General features: G+C 34.8%; 1 protein-coding gene across 4 annotated transcripts in view; it reads right to left on the minus strand.

The window, feature by feature from the left end:
• SAMSN1 (SAM domain, SH3 domain and nuclear localization signals 1) overlaps positions 1–16,487 on the minus strand; it is a 133,145-nt gene that overhangs the window by 24,718 nt on the left and 91,940 nt on the right. For all 4 annotated transcript variants that reach the window (XM_070488708.1, XM_070488709.1, XM_070488711.1 and 1 more), the window contains one exon: positions 3,615–3,686. In XM_070488708.1, the coding sequence (XP_070344809.1) occupies positions 3,615–3,686 (72 nt within the window). The remainder of the gene's footprint in view (positions 1–3,614; positions 3,687–16,487) is intronic.

The following is a 16,487-nucleotide window of genomic DNA, read 5'->3' on the forward strand; positions in this document are numbered from 1 at the left end:
AGTTGTCTAGGCCTGGTTACCTATGTTACAAACTCAGAGGGTAAAACTTGTGATTTTGAAGGACCTGAGTGTCACATCTGAAATTTTTATACAGAATTTTAGCTATTTTTTAATAGCTGTATGGTTGCACCACTTTAGTCCTTCCTGTTTTTGAGATGGACAAAACAGAATTAAATGCTAGGCCTAATGAGTGATTATGTCCACTTAGATGGAAGATAGTTGATTGGAGACTTTAGAAAGGCTGCAGCATCTATCCACGTTGAACAGGCATTAAAATATCCTCTTCTTGTAGCAATTGAAATGGTCATGGATAGTTCTTAAGAAGTTTTGGAGTTAATTAAATCCAATAAGAAACTGCAATTTTTTCATCTTGCAGGTGAGTATGCATGCACATTTCCCACATTCTCAAGCAAAAGCAAATATGAGCTGGTTCCAGCCGTTAGCATAGACGTCTTCATGTAATTCACATGCTATACTGATCAAATCTCTCTTTGGACTGCTTCTGCCTTGTGCTTATCAAAAATCTTGTTAAACCAATAACTTCTCATCTAACAAAGAATAAAGCAAAGTTCACAGCCCACAAGGATCTATAATATAACATAAAATAATGTGATATAATTAATATATGTATTATAATGTAATATACATTACATTATATAGAGTGTATAGGAAATAAAATATGCTCACCATCTCACCTCTAGCTACTTCTCAGATTTCCCTTGCTCACTATAGCAGTGGTTCTCAAAATGTGGTCCCAAGACCAGGAGCATCAGCATCACTTGGGGACGGTTTGTGTTATAACAAACTTTTCAAGTGATTCTGACACATGCTAAAGCTTGAACACAACTCTAATTAAGTATTGCCATACTAGACCCCTTGCTGTTTCTCTCATGTTCCCATCAAGGTTTGCACTTGCTCTTGCCATTGGCCTCCCCTAGATATCCACAAAAGTCTTCCTTTGTTCATCCAAGTTTCTACTCGCATGCCAAGTAATAGGAGAGAAACTTGCAGACTGATCACCCTCTTTAAAATAGCCCACACACTTGTCCATATTCCCTGTTTGTTTACCCTGATTCATTCTTCTTGTAAGCACTTACCATTACCCAATTTGTTCATTTGATTACTGCCTGCATCTCCCATTAGGATGTATGCTCTGTGAAACTAGAGACTTTATGTTTTATTTATTCTGAGTGTCTAAAATACTTCCAGTAGCATAACTGACCCTCAATATTTTGTGAATGAGTGAAATTTCTCATGTAGAACTTTGAATTCATTTTTTTTTTCTTGGAGGACATATTTGGGTTATATAGCCTTAGTATTTCAGATGTGCAAGAAAGGACCCCTGAAGGTCATTTCTAGCACTGCTGACCATTCTCGATAGATGGGCAGCCAGTCATTCCTGGATATGAAAAATCACAGGAAACTTCTCTTTAGTGAACTTGGGTATTTTAATATGAAGGTTTCACCACATAGTTAACATCATTATTAATCAATATTATGTTTTGTTTCATTTCTTACCCCAAATTGCCTATGATAAATATGAATGGACAGCCAATTTAAGCCCTCATTGCACTTTATTAATTTCTACACTCAAGGTTATAAAGGCAAGATTCTTTGCTTAATTCAAAACCCTTGAATAAAATATAACTTGGAAACATCTTAGAATTTAAGAGTTAACCTTTTTCTTCTCTCTTTTCTCTACTTAAACTTTGTCTTCATTGTACAATTACAAACTAAATAAATAAGGATATTATTTTATTACTTCTTATGTTAACTTACCATTGCCTAAGCTTCAAAAGAAGTATCACAAATATTTTTAATTTCAGGTTTTTCTATCATTATTTACAGAAGCTTCAAAGAAACTACCTCAATATTTTTTTAATTTTAACACTTGTCTATGCTGTTCTCTTTTATAGCCTGAATCATAATTTTATTTACATATGTATTTTTTATTGTTATTTTAAGATCTGTCTCCCCCTAGACTCTTGGCTTCATGAAGAAAGAATTTTCATCTGTTATTGTAACAGTACTTTCTGAATATCTAACAGAAATTTTGTTACAGAGTAGGTAGGTGCTCAATAAAGATTTGTTGAACAAAATGAATGCTGGGTTGTTGAAAAATGTGCGAACTACTTTGTCAGGTTCACAAGTTATTAGGCCACCATTACTAATTAATGAACTTGAATGAGCATGACCAACTTTTATAGGTTAACTCTAGAATTAGAAACTAAATAACAGTAGGATATATCTATATATGATTATGGAAAGTTAAAGGTCTATATGATATGCTAACAAAATAAAATATATAGGGCTTTTCACTATTTATATACATATACTACATTGTGTTATCTACAATTATGTAAATAGTGATAGAACTTATAGCTGTATACAAGTTTATCCATAAGCATATGTGTATGAAAATATAGATGAGTAAAATGGGATATATATATATATATATTATACATCTGCATGTATATATATGTACTAATGGAGATAGATAGAATAGATGTCATTGTATTTCCATTTCTTTTGTCTAGAACATCCATTACTGAAATAAAAATATTTAAAAATATTATAGATGGATGCATATAGGAATCCGAAAAGTATTTTGAGAAATTAGACACAATAATGGGAAAAATTCTATAAAAAAAGAAAAAAGAAAGATACAATAACTAGAATGAATAATTAAGAGGTGCGTAAGATCTAAAACATATTGATCTAAACAAATGTACCCCATGTGGAGTCACTGAATCGATGCAATGATAAACACGTATCTTCAGCTTTCTCAGTATATATCCCTCCTCTCTGCGATTTTACCGGTTGTTACATCTTTCATTAATCACTTATCACAGTTGGCCCGTGGTTTAGGAGACAGTATAACAGAATAGCAAATGTTGGACAAGATGTTACATTCTGCATTTGTCATTTATCAGCTGTGTAATTTAGAAGTGATCTTACTCAATGAAACATACTTCCTCAATGGTAAAATAAAAATACTAAGAGTTCCTACCCTATAGGTAGGTAAAGTGTTTAGCATTGTGCTTGCTTCATGGTAAGTGCTCAATTAAATGCAGTTATTATTATTCTGTAAATTTAATTTTATGGGAAGCTTTTCCAAGTTGCATTTAAAGTATTCAAGATTTGCAAATGCGTGTGGAACGGACAGTACTGCGACATTTCAATGCACATGGCAGAAGTGTGAGCACGCCACGGAGCAGCCACAGGCTCTCCCTCACAAATTTACAATTAAGCCATTTAATAATCTCCCAAATTACAGCAATTACAATTTATACAAAAGTTAACACATATATTATTTTATGGTGGAAATGCTTGGAAAATTTGGCATTGTCTGTGTTGCTTTAAATTGTAACCCTCCTCTCAAGTTCACGTTCTGCCTTCTCAAACCTGTGTCAGGCTTCTTAGAGAGCCTTTTACTCTTAGCACGAAGTGTGGTGGTAGGTACTAAATAATCCTTCATTTATCACAAGAATATATCCAAGGCTATGATTTTTAAATAAATTTCTTTTTCTTACGTACTTTGCAAAAGTGATACTGGCTTCATAATTTTTCCTAATGTTTGTGTAACATTCAAAACAATGGAATAAAATACTAACCTCAGCTGAATCCTCTGGTTTTGATACAGTATTATTCCGAAAACGATCAAAATTCCCAAAACTGCTGCTGCGCTGTAAAATGGAAAAGGAAAAGGAGAGGAAATTTAGGATTTGTGACGTTCACTGCTAATGCTGCTGAATAGATTCTGGTCAGACAAGCATCGGACTCTCGCAGATGCAAGATTAAAAAGCTCTTCTCTCTGGAATATCTGAAAGCACTGAAGGTATAACTATTATTAACATTGTAATATTTATAGCTGATAAATGTCTTCATATGTTTTAAGTTAGAGTGTTAGGCACCTCCGAGAAAATCTATTAAATTATTTTTAATTTACAGTGTTACTTTTGCTCCTGGAAATGGCAAGTATTACTAACCAACCAACCAACTACTAAATGAATAACAAGAACAAAACAAAAACATGCATCTGAGTAGATCCACCATGATGCCCCACAGAGATCACATTTATCAAAAAAAATGAACACAAATGCATTTCCCATTGCTAACTCTTGATAATTTGAAACTCTCTACTGGGTGTCAGAAAGAGAAGGCATACACACAGACCTATTAATAAACTGAAAATAGCATTTAGGCATGCACAGTCTAAGGCTGGGAATAAAACTGAATTTTTCTACATTTAACACGGAATTACAATGAGACCTCTGGGTCAACTTCTTTCACTGGTTTTGAGAAAAAGCTCCATATGTTAATAGAAGACTTGTTCCCTTGGAGACGTTTTGCCTACAAAGCTAAATTTTTATTCTTATATAACTTATTCTAGGCAGGTAATTATAAACAATTCCTGTTATGTTACACAGTAAATGATTCTCCTAAACATATTTTCAAAACTCTTTAGAGTCATTGGTCAAAAAATTGATACTTCCTCACTATCTATTTAATTTTATACATTGTTTGGGAGGGTGGATATCTGATATTATGTCCTTTATATACCCATAAATCCTAAGAATATATTCTATCTTAAGGACTTTATCTCATTTCAAGCTTATAATATTTTCAAAATAAGCTCATGGTACTGAAAAATAACCTGGTGATTTGAAAAGTTAATAAAGGGAGTCAGTAATCTATAAAACCTTGTATTGTCCTTTCAGAAGTCACAGCCCATTTTAGTTCGTCAGCTTCAAAGGCTCTTAGTCCTTACAGGCACTCTTATACTCATGTCTCCCCACCAGCTATCTTTAAAACTCCTTGTTTCCCTTTTAAATGAACTGAAATAAAAAGATCCTGACATGTGACAGGGGGTTAACTTGATAGACAGCGTGATGCAGAATGTCGCCCCAAGGATGATGGCTGTGTTAGACACAATTAACGCCTTTTGCTGACTTGCCACCCCTGCTGAACAAGCCCTTCAGCTTGTGGCAAGAGGAGAGAAAGAGAAGGGCTGAAATTGAGAACCACACTGGAAAATACAAAGTTTTCTCATGCAGGGCTTACTAACCTAGAGTCACTTCACAGAGAATTAATCACTTCAACTTGCCTAGTAGGCGTTTCCACCAGGCCATCAATGCCCAGAGATCACAAAAAAGGAATTGAGTGTATTGTTGTGCTGCTTATAAACAATCTGAACACAGGGAAATTTGTTACTCTTTTATATACTTGGAACATTCTTATGGCCTCTCGGAGCCTATGCCTAGGGCAATTTTGTAGCCTACATCCAGCCTGCATCCTGCCTATTAAATATTAATGAAGGTTACAGCATGATTTCCACCACTGGATAATGGGTCGTGTTGCCCAGGAGGGCACAGAACAGGCTCCCTTCAGCATTTCTCTTCACTATCTTCTGCCATTAAGTAATCAATAGTCACCACCTTTTAAAATTAATTCTCCCCTCATTATATCGATAAAGAGAAGTAGATTTAGGAGTAGTGGTTTAAGAAGGCTTCAGGACTATTACTTTGTCAGTCACCTCATTACAAATCACTCAACAGCTTGAAGCCAGAGGAGTATAATATCAATCCATGCTACGACATCCTTAAGATGCAAATCTAAGCATTGAAAATGACATTTTAAAAAATTTCATTATTCTTTAGTCTAAAAGTTAGTGACTCTCTGAGATGGTTACATAATGTATAGGTTATGGCTTACGATGAAAAAGGCTAATGTCTCATATGAGGTATGGACAATGAACAAATTTATAATTTCTATTCCTGTTAAGTTTCTAATGAAAAGGTGAAGCATGTGGAAGCAAGTTGGCTTCATAGATAATTGTCCTTTATAAATGAGAATGTGTTTGAATACTAATAATTTTCCATTGTATAATCGTACTAGATTAGATTTAACAAATATTATCTTGTGACAGCAGCTCCCATCAAGATAGAGCCATTATATAGACAAATAACTATCAACAGAAGAGTAACTTAAATAAAAATGCAATTCATATTTTAGATAATTCTTTCTGTCAACATTAGATCATATTTAGTCAACTATACTCTGTATAAATCTTTACAGTCTGTCCTTGTGCCATTGGATATGTGTTTGTGAAATGGCACAACACCTGTGGAGGATAATTTAGCAAAACTAGCAAAATTACATATGTATTTGCCCTTTGATAGAGCAATTCCATTTCTAGACATTTATACCAGACACAGACTTAGATATAAATTGATTTACACATCCACATTCATTGTAAAATTTTTATATTATCAAAAACCTTTAAACCCTAATAGTCACCAAGAGGGGACTGATTGAATAATATATGGTAAATCTAAACAACAGAAACGTGTGCAGCTGTAAAAAATTGAAATATGTTTCTTTATATGGCTATGGAATGATCGCCAGGATATAGTATAAGTGAAAAAAACCAAGTAGAGAAAAATGTACATGGTAGGCTGCCATTTACTTAAGACTGGAAATATATGTTTTAATACAGGCAAATATATATGTTTCTTCTTAGAGAAACGGGGCAAAATAAACAAAGTGAAAGGGACAGGAGAGAAAATGGACTTCTCTGAATATATCTTGTTTTGTAGATTTGACTATAAAACCATGTAACTTTAACATATTTATAAACAAATTTAAATAAAAATAAAAACAATCCCTAAAAATTCAAAATAAAAGTGAAACAAATGAACCTAATTCCACATTGAATTGGTGACTTAGAGGAATTATTTAACAAAACAGTAATATGACTGTCCAAAGGACAAAAAACAATGACAAATTGAATTTTAACCAGTTTTCAGTAATCACATTGTTATTAATAATATTGGCATATATGAATACACATTTTGAGGGACAGTGAAAACAAGCAATGATGTTAATGGTGTCTGGAGTCAAGATTCTCAGTCAAAATTCTGATCTTGTCATACCATAAAGCAAGTAAGCTGCCAAAGGCTACTGGGCCATGTCAAAACTACACAGGAGCCATATTGAAAATATTCTCACTGCAATAGATTGTATCCAAAGATGGGATAATTTTAGCATCAATAAGAATAATAACTGAACACATTTAAATATATCTAATATATCAAAATTCATGAGTTCATAATGATACTAAAAAGAAAAAATTCAGTGGTCACCTTTGAAAATGTTACACATATTGAGAAAACTGGCAAATAAATGGAAAGACAAACATTTAATCTGTCTTTTTTGTATGAAATATGTTTCAGAGTAACTAAATACTTAACGAGGGAAAATTTCTCTCTATATATCTGTGCATATTCTAGCTACTCAATTAAGAATGACGAAATCATGAAATTACCATTTTGTAAACTCCTAATGCAATAACGGATCTAGACTAGTGATCATCAATGGCTACTGAAATCACAGAAAGAGAGAACCAGGATATGTGCTTCATAATAGAAGCACCCAATACCACCAATGAAATATTTTCAGAAAAAAGAGCAATCACACCAAGCATCTCTATCTAACTACCAGATTACAGGAAATACAGAGACAGAGGAGTATGGTAAATGACATCAAGAGGATGCAGTCAGTCAGAAAAATCTAGACAATGAGAAAATCTACAGGACTAATGACCTGATTTCTTCAAGTAAACAACAGAAGGAAATAAAAGAGGAGAGGGAAAGTAGAGATTAAGAACCTTTAAGAGCTGTATCAACCAAATGCTATCCGTGGATCTTAGTTACATCTAGATCAAACAAACCACTGTAACAAAAATATCAGGAGTCAGTTAAGGAAAACTTTCAGATAATTAGCTATTTGATGATATTGAGGAAGTACTGTTATTTTTTATTTGCAATTCAAAACAATCTAGGAGGGGCAGCAAGTGTATGGGATAAAGAGGAAACATGACTGGCCATTAGCTAATGATCAGCTAGGTGACGGATATATATGGGGATATATATGGTAGCTACTTTTACATATGCTTGAAATTTCCCATAAGAAAATGTCGCGTTAAAAAAAAGTACCTACATAATAGCTAAAAAGTAACTTACAAAGAGTTAATAATATGTAGGGGCAGGAAGGTATATGGGAAAACTCTGTACCTTCCTTTCAATTTTGCTGTGAAATAAAAACTGCTCTGAAAAAATAGTCTTTAAAAAAAAAGAGTTAGTGGTCATATAACTTTCTACGGAAACAATTTGTAAACATGTCATTAATATGGATTAGGCCGTAGTTGTTTGGAAGTGCAGACACATTTAAGGAGAAAATAAAGTTTTGTGTTCTAAATTTATTTTAGTAAAACTAACTTTCTGACATAAATGTATGTTATTGGATTGCCTATTGAAGACTACCTGTAATTACAGGATGCAGATTACCTTCTTCCACATCATCTTGGCTTCCACAAAAACAGAGCTGAACAGGCATCATTTGGGGTGTTCGAACACGTGTGTACGTCTGTCCTTACTACACAATGCAATGAATAATATAAAAGAACTTAAGAGGATTCATGTTTTTGTTACATTTCTTCTCTAGATTTGTATAACAGTTCTAATTATTAAAGAATGTCATTTCACCATATAAAGCTGGCAGGGTTCTTAGAAATCATCGAGTCCTTCCCAATGAGGAAACTGTTATAGGAACCAGGACTTGCAAAAAGAAATTTCTTTTTTTCAATTCACCATACTGATGTACTCTCCACTATACCATTCCATTACAAAGTTTTGCTCCTGTCTTCTATTTGCAAAGAAACTTGCTATCAGAGCAGGTTGGAAAGTGTGGAAAGTTACCTCGATAGGAAGAATGGAATCGAATAGGTTTCTTAGAACAATGACCAGCCTAAATTTATCAAGATGAAGGAGAGTTAGAGTCTCTTTTGGGAAATGTGAATCAACCTTTTGACCAAAACCAAAAGAACTTGACCCTTATTTTTATTTCTTAGCCACCCACCAACTTTTGGGGTCTTAAAGAAAAATCTTATCTCCAGCATGACTTAATATTTGGGTAAGCACTGGTGGAAAAGTTTCACAGTCTAGTTCAAAGAAAAGATTTGCATATGTGAGTCAGACATCCGCAGTATTTTGAAATATACTGGCAAATTAAAAATTATACACCCTTTGCCAATGAGTTCTCACATCATCTAAATACTGCACAGACAGCGTTGGTTAGTAACATGCTCCTGAATATCAGAATTCTGTTTCAGCATGCGCTTATATGAATATTCTACAATAATAGTATGCTAAATCTAGATAAGCTTGTCAGCCTTTGTCCAAAGGCATTCGAGGATTTAATTGTTCTAACTAACTCAGGTGCTGAGATCTTTTGAAGAGTTTGAAACAAATTTAACTCACTTAAAATAATCTGTTAGAATTGCCTCAGTGTTAAATAATTACACTATCATGGGGTGCCAATGGGAGATGGTTGTGTGGGGTGTCAAGGGACTGAAGGCTAAAAGACAATCAGAGCTGTGAAACATGGCCTTCAACACTGACATTTAACCTTGGGTAAAGGCAACCCAATGCTCAAATACATGTCAATGCTCTAAATATCTTTAATATACATCTGGACTCAGAACAAAAGTTAGTCTAGTTGATCTCTGGTTCAGTATCTTTTCTATCAACGGCAAAATATCTAAAGGAAGTGCAGATTCTGACTCCACCAGAGTGTTTTAAAGTGGTGTCAAAATTTCCATGCTAAAGCTGTACTTTCAGAAGTTGACGTGCCACTAGAGATGTTTTCTGCAAATTGAAACTGCCTCAAAGCAAATTACCAAAAGGAAAGAAACTAGAACTAAAAAAATCAATGCAGAATGATCCATAACCTGTAAAAGTGGTTATTTATATCAGCCTATTTAATGTAACAAAAACAAGTTTTATGAGTAAAAAAGACTCAAACATTTAAAACTTTCAATTGCACCTCTCCGTGATTTATTACCCTATATCATGATTTACACTGCATCCCTAGACTCTAAGTCATGCTGTACTTTTAGGAATTGAATAGAAATTAAGATATTCTACTTTGGTTGAAAGGAGTTCTTAAAATAAATAATACGGATATGTCTTAAATATCTTTTTTTTCAGGTAGAAAGCACATTGTGTGAAAATTCAGTCACTTGATATCACCAATTCTTACAAAACTCTATAGAATAAAATGGAAATGAAAAGCTTTGGGAAATGTGACCATGATCAGGCTCCTTTGAACCGCTCAGCTTCTTGTCTTCCCTACTGTAGACTTCTGCATGGCTCACTCACTCCTATATTCTTGTTGTAGCGCACGATTTCTCTGCCTTCTCTCTTTCTTTCTCTCTAACTATTAAACCCAGAAACAAATACACTAAATAGTCGCTCTTGATCACAGGACTGTCTCATATACACTACTTCTTTGAAATCTTCGAGAATTTCTCCAGGAAATCCACTTTTATAGCTGCTCTAGCCCATAGTGGCTTCTCTGCCTGCCTTCAGGTTGGAAGGCAGCTGTGCCAACACAAGGCTCTCTCTGTTTATGGCCTGTTGACCTGAGGATCTGTTTTGAGCCTGCCTTCTGAACCCTCCACATGCACTGTTGAAAACCTATATTTGCTCACTGCTTTCTTTGGGGAGTTTGGACACACAATGCAAAACATAATGTACTACGTACACTTTCTTTCGGCCTCTACATCTGCTCAAATCTTTTTCCAAATCTCTGTGGTACGCATTTATTTTCACTCCTGCTACTCAAATATGTGTTTATAACGCCATTCCCGAGCCAATGCAATAACTTTCAGCTCCTTAGTCTCCAAACTCTTTCCTCTCCAATCATCTAACATCACACCACTGGACTAATTTCCTGAAAGTACCAGTTCTCATCATTTCTTCTTCTTAAAACGTAAAGCTTTGCTCCACATGGTTGTGACGGTTACTGAGGCCTTGCTCCATGCCAAGTGATTGATCTTTAATTTCACTATGTAAATACAACCTCTCTATGCGTGAGGTATTGATTTCTCCAGTTTACAAATGAGGAAAACTGAGGTTCAGAGAGTTTAACTAGCTCATCCTTAGTTAACAAAATAAAGCCCAAACTTAGCATATTGCACATTCACGATTCCGCATGCTATCAAGCAATGCTAGTCAATCAGGTTAAGCAGAACTTCTGACACTTCTTGCTGGCTGGTATGGACACACTCACTTATGTCTCTAAGCTGCTGCTCACGCTGTTTTTCTCTCAAGGAACGCACTTCCTCTTTTCTTCGTCCTACGAAAATCTAGCCAATTCTTCAAGGGCAGGATCAAGTCCCACCTTCTCTATGAGACCACTTGCTGACGCCTCACCATTTTAGCGCACATTGATTGCTCTGATCGTAAGTGCTGTAGGCCCTATGGAGAAAAAGCCTACACTTGTGAGGCTTGGGAAAGCCACAGCAGATGACAAATCGTACATTACTCTTCAAGTGAAGTGTTGAAAACCATACATTTCACAGCTACACAAAAACAAATTATAACTTAACCACATTATAGCCAAGGAAAATGATTTGCTGATGTTTAATTAAAGACCATAAGGTTTTCCATTAGGCAATTCAATATAAATATACAAAGTGGCTTCTATGGCTAAACTTTGTACTTGGGGTCAGGACTGTGCACATGAATAAGACAAGAATCTATCCTGGAGGAATTTACACTCTATTGATGCCGTCAACGAGGTAACTTCAATCAATTAGAGCTAAATATAGCCATATTCAAATGAATGGTACACAAATATAGAAGCAGTTCCTAAAAGCAGATTATGTTTATACACAAAATAAATGACATTAATAAACTATATAATAGATATTAACTTGGAAATGTATATTCATCCATTTACAAATACTTATTTATACTGACTACTTAGTACATGAAAGGCATTTTGTGTGCATATTTCTATACCTGTATTATTTAACGTCAGTCTAAAGAAAGGTGCATTAAAATGATCATAGATTTTGGAAGTGAAATTAGCTGAAATCAATACAATTTGAATTTGCTTAATCATCTTCAGAAGTTATTTACTCTAAGAGAGTGTGTAGTTATTGACTGAGGGACTCTTTAGAAATTGCCGAATCAAAAGATGGTGACTGCTAAAGTGAGGATAAGGTAACAAAAAGGTGATGAACCACACCCTGTATATTAAAAGGAGTACTAGATGACAAAAATGTGTCTAACATAATTATCTCCTGAACTCCTTAGGGGAGAGGAAAAAAAGATTGTTTCCAGTGAATGTAATCATTTTCAGTACTAGAAAATTGTTGTATATTTGGCACAAGAATATTTCACTAGGATTTTCCATTGTTTGGATAGACTGTCTCTCAAAACCAAAATTGGCAAGAAGTTTTCAGTTCTTGCACCAGCATGGATAGTTTGTTGAGACCTCCATGGAGACCCGTGTTGGGAAGGGTTCTGAAGCCACTTTCAGGCTTATGGTTAAAGAGGTCATGATTAATCATGTCCATCACAGTTACAGAAGATAGTGTGTATTTCAGGGAAGATGGTGGGGAGAGGAACGAGGAATTACAGGTAACACATTTCATGCATTTACTATCCCCACTCTAAGATAAGTAATTTCCCTGAGCAAATTGCCATTACTGATGTTGTTTTCCAGGTACCTTGGTAGAGCAAATGCAGTACCAAAGACGGATGATTAAAATTTCCAGTTACAGGAAATATGTATTATCCTCCCATAAATTTAGAAATTAACTTTCTATTGTCTACATATTAGATTTTTTCTACTTATAACTGCTACTTCTACTTATAATAATATTTTAATTGTGGTCATATGACTATCAACTATTTTAATACTATAACTAAACTTCAAAAACAAATAAATAATTCTCTTGTGCAGGATATGGCTAACAAAAGAAGATAATATTGAATATCATGGTAAGAAAAGGCAACAGTTACTTAGGAGAAGAATAACTTTGAAGTACTAATCACAACAGGCCTTACTACATCGACCATAATCTTAAGTATCAAATATTCCAGTTTTCTTAAGAAAGGCTTGATTGTACACTTTGTTCTACCTACTAATGAAATTATATTGTGTATTATGTATAGTATAATGAATCTAAAAGATAAACTGTTAAAGATATAAAAGAGAAGTTATGTCTATTCATTAAAAAAGGAAACTTTAAAAAGCAAGAGTAACTTATCAGCCAAATTAAACTGAACATTCTCTTTCTGGAGCTTACATTTAAACTGTTTTTCCTTTTCAGTAATCAGACAGAGAACAAGTCTTGAAAATTTTTCATTAGCTAACACATGGCAGAAGAATGTATAGTACTTTTAAGCCTGTTAAAAAAGTTTAAATATATTTAATAGTTAAATATGTTGACTCAAACTTTAGATTCCTGAAAAATTTCCGAACAAGTTTGCCAGTCAAATGTTTATACCGTTAAATCCAGTTACTCTTGCTTTAAAAATAAAATAAATCATCACATAGAAAAACATCCACAATACTCATTGCTTTGAAGTCATGGTTAAATAAAGGAGTGAAAATTAAGTTGGGAAAATAGAATCCATTTAATAAACTTTCCCATCAAATTTGCTGGAACAAAAACTCCCCGTTACCTCCATTAGTCTTAAATGTCCTCCGTGTTCTCTCGGCCTCTGGGTACATAATAACCTTTCTAAAGGTCTCCCCAAGGGATATTTTAGTCATGCAGAGATCTCCTTGAACACAAGTAATGACAAACAATAAGCTAATTCTCAAAAAGCTTTTTTTTAAAGTCATTTTTACTACTTTTAAATGAGTGTGTTTGATGCATGATTTTGGTCCCCCTGATTAATGGTCACCGCCAGCCCAGCTTCTGGAGTTGTAATGTTTCCGTGAGCTTCCCTCCAGCAGAGCTCGACCATTAATCCAGTGGCATATGTCAGCTCAGCAGAGCAAGGTCACTCTTCTGCTTCAAGGGGAACCTTTTTAGAAATAATAAAACTGACAGAAAGTTCTTTTTTGCATGCTTTATGCCACCTGAGGTTGAGTGCTGCAGTTAATATCATAAAGCTTATAAACATTCCCATCTCAGGCAGCACCCGCTGCCACTATGCTTAGGAATTTAAACGTTTTTTTCTTAGTAAGAACAGACATGTTTATGTGGGGTAAATATACGGTGTGTAATCCCAAACAGGGAAAGAATAGGTGGGAAAAAATAGTAGTAAGTTCATGCTAGGATATTTGGAGGAGAGCTTTGGATTCAATAACTTCCTCGTTGTCAATTCCATCTATTTTCTTTCCAGCTAATTTGAATTTGGCATATGAATATTTAAATCTATTGAGGGTTCATATTGGTGTTGGAATGTAATAGTGTGTAGAAATGAACTCAGTTTACGACCATTCCTAAACCTACAGTATAATGTCTGATAATTGTAGAACATTTATCTTTGAAAGAATTTTATTTTTAAAATTACAAACATTTGTTTAATTGGTAATGGCTGCTTTAAAATTGATAAATAATTACAGTGAGATATTCAGAATGTAATACGAAATTTGTAGATGGCCCAATTTAGAAAGGATGATGGTTGTATAATAACTAAGAATGTAAGGAATATGTACCCATAAGCATTACAAAGCTTATATATTGAATCACTTATTTATTACTCTTACTTTATTAAAAAATCAAAGTTGTGCAGTCATAACCATGTGAAATATTCAGGAAAAATTTTAACCAAATATCCAGACTAATGTCATATCACTATGTATTGTAAAATAGAATTCGATGCAAGGTAAATCTGCCTTGAATCTTATTCCAGGAATTTAAATTATTAATTAAAAATATAGAAAAGAAATTTGATTATTTAGTTGTCTTTATTTTACATATGTAGAGAAAAGGTGGGGCCAGCTGGCAACTCAGGCCAGTCCTTCTAGGAAGCCAATCCCTTGGCCGGGTCTCCATGTTCAATGTCAGGCCCTCACCTTGACAGGTAGGGGAACTTCATTTTTCAAGCTTGCAGAAATAAGCAACCTCAGAAGGGACTGACTCCTAAACTAAACTGAGAAGGTACCAAAAATGGCAATACCAAGTATTGATTAGGTATGAGAAATTCAACTGCCAAGAAGAATGCATATTCTTGTTGACTGATCAAAGAATTCTCTCCCGTCGAGGAAATACTACCTGGGACACAAAATCATTGTTGGCAGTTTGTTTGATTAGTATGGTAGAATTGCAGTAAAGTGAATTAGGTGGTATTAAGGGCTAGAGACACGAAGTTATAATAGCCTTAGGTACATACTTCACCTAAGTGAGCAAGTCTGCTGAGCCAAATGCAATATTTACTTCAGTTAATCTGGATTGTTCTGCAGACACAGTGGCAAATTTCTACCCTCCCACTCCATTCTAGGCTCCCTTTGCAAATGCTTTTTTAAAAAATTCAGACAGATTACATTACAATTTTCAATTATTATTTTGTTTCATTACCCTCTGATTCTAAGAATAGTTACTTTGTTTTATGTGGGTGTTGCCTAGATCTTCATCTGTGACCCATTTACAACCTGTGTCTTGGAGTAGATTACTTCTTTAGATGACTAATATTACCCATTAGTCATTTCACACTTATTGGACATATATTGAGAAATCACAACTATGTTCCATATTACAAGTGTTTTTGGTGGTAGCCAAAGTATAGTAGAAAGCACATGGAGTCTGAACATCAGAGAGTTCAATCCTCCTTGTTCCCCAACAAAAATTGTAGGGATACAAATAAGATACATCCCCTGTTCTTGATGATAACTCTAGTTGGGAGGACATATTGGAATAAACTATTGTAAAAGAAACATAGAGGTGTGGAACGAGTACTATCAACATAGAAAGGAGGGAGAGATTGTTAATCGACGTACTATGTGCTAGGAAGTTTACATATGGTAATCAACTTAATTCTCACATCAATCTGATGTGACGTGCTTTATCACACCGCCTTCTTAAGCGCACTGAAACTCAAAAGAGCTTTAATAAAATGTTCCACATCCCCTGGTTAGGAAATATCAAAATAGGACCTCAAACCAACATCTGTAAGACTTTAGTTCGTGATCCCTACTGCTCTGTCAGAATGCCCTCTCATACACTGCCTTGGGCTAACTGCTGCAGGCTTTCTTGGGGGAATGAGAGTCCACCAAGGTATTAAAAGATAGATATGCATTTATGAGTTGGAAAAAAGTGGGCAAAAGCATTCTAGGCTATGGGAAGTACAGACAGGGAAGCATGGGAGTGCTCAGAGCCTCTCAAAGATGAGATTTGAATATACTGAAGAGAGACACCAGGAGTGCTCATGTACAGAGGGACAACCAAGTGAAGAGGCAGCAAGTGGTGGCCATCTGCAAGCCAAGGAGAGAAGCCTGGAACAGAGCCTTCCCTCACGGCCCTTGGAGGAAATAACCTTGCCAGAACCTTGATCTTAGACTTACAAGCTCCAAAACAGTGAGAAAATATATTTCTGTTCTTTAAGCCACCCAGCCCGTAGTGTTTTGTTATGGCAGCCCTAGAAAACTAATAAAGACTAGGTGAAAACTTCCAAAGCTCT

The sequence above is a fragment of the Equus asinus genome, chromosome 18 (genome assembly GCF_041296235.1).
Source record: "Equus asinus isolate D_3611 breed Donkey chromosome 18, EquAss-T2T_v2, whole genome shotgun sequence".
Classification (NCBI taxonomy): Eukaryota; Metazoa; Chordata; class Mammalia; order Perissodactyla; family Equidae; genus Equus; species Equus asinus.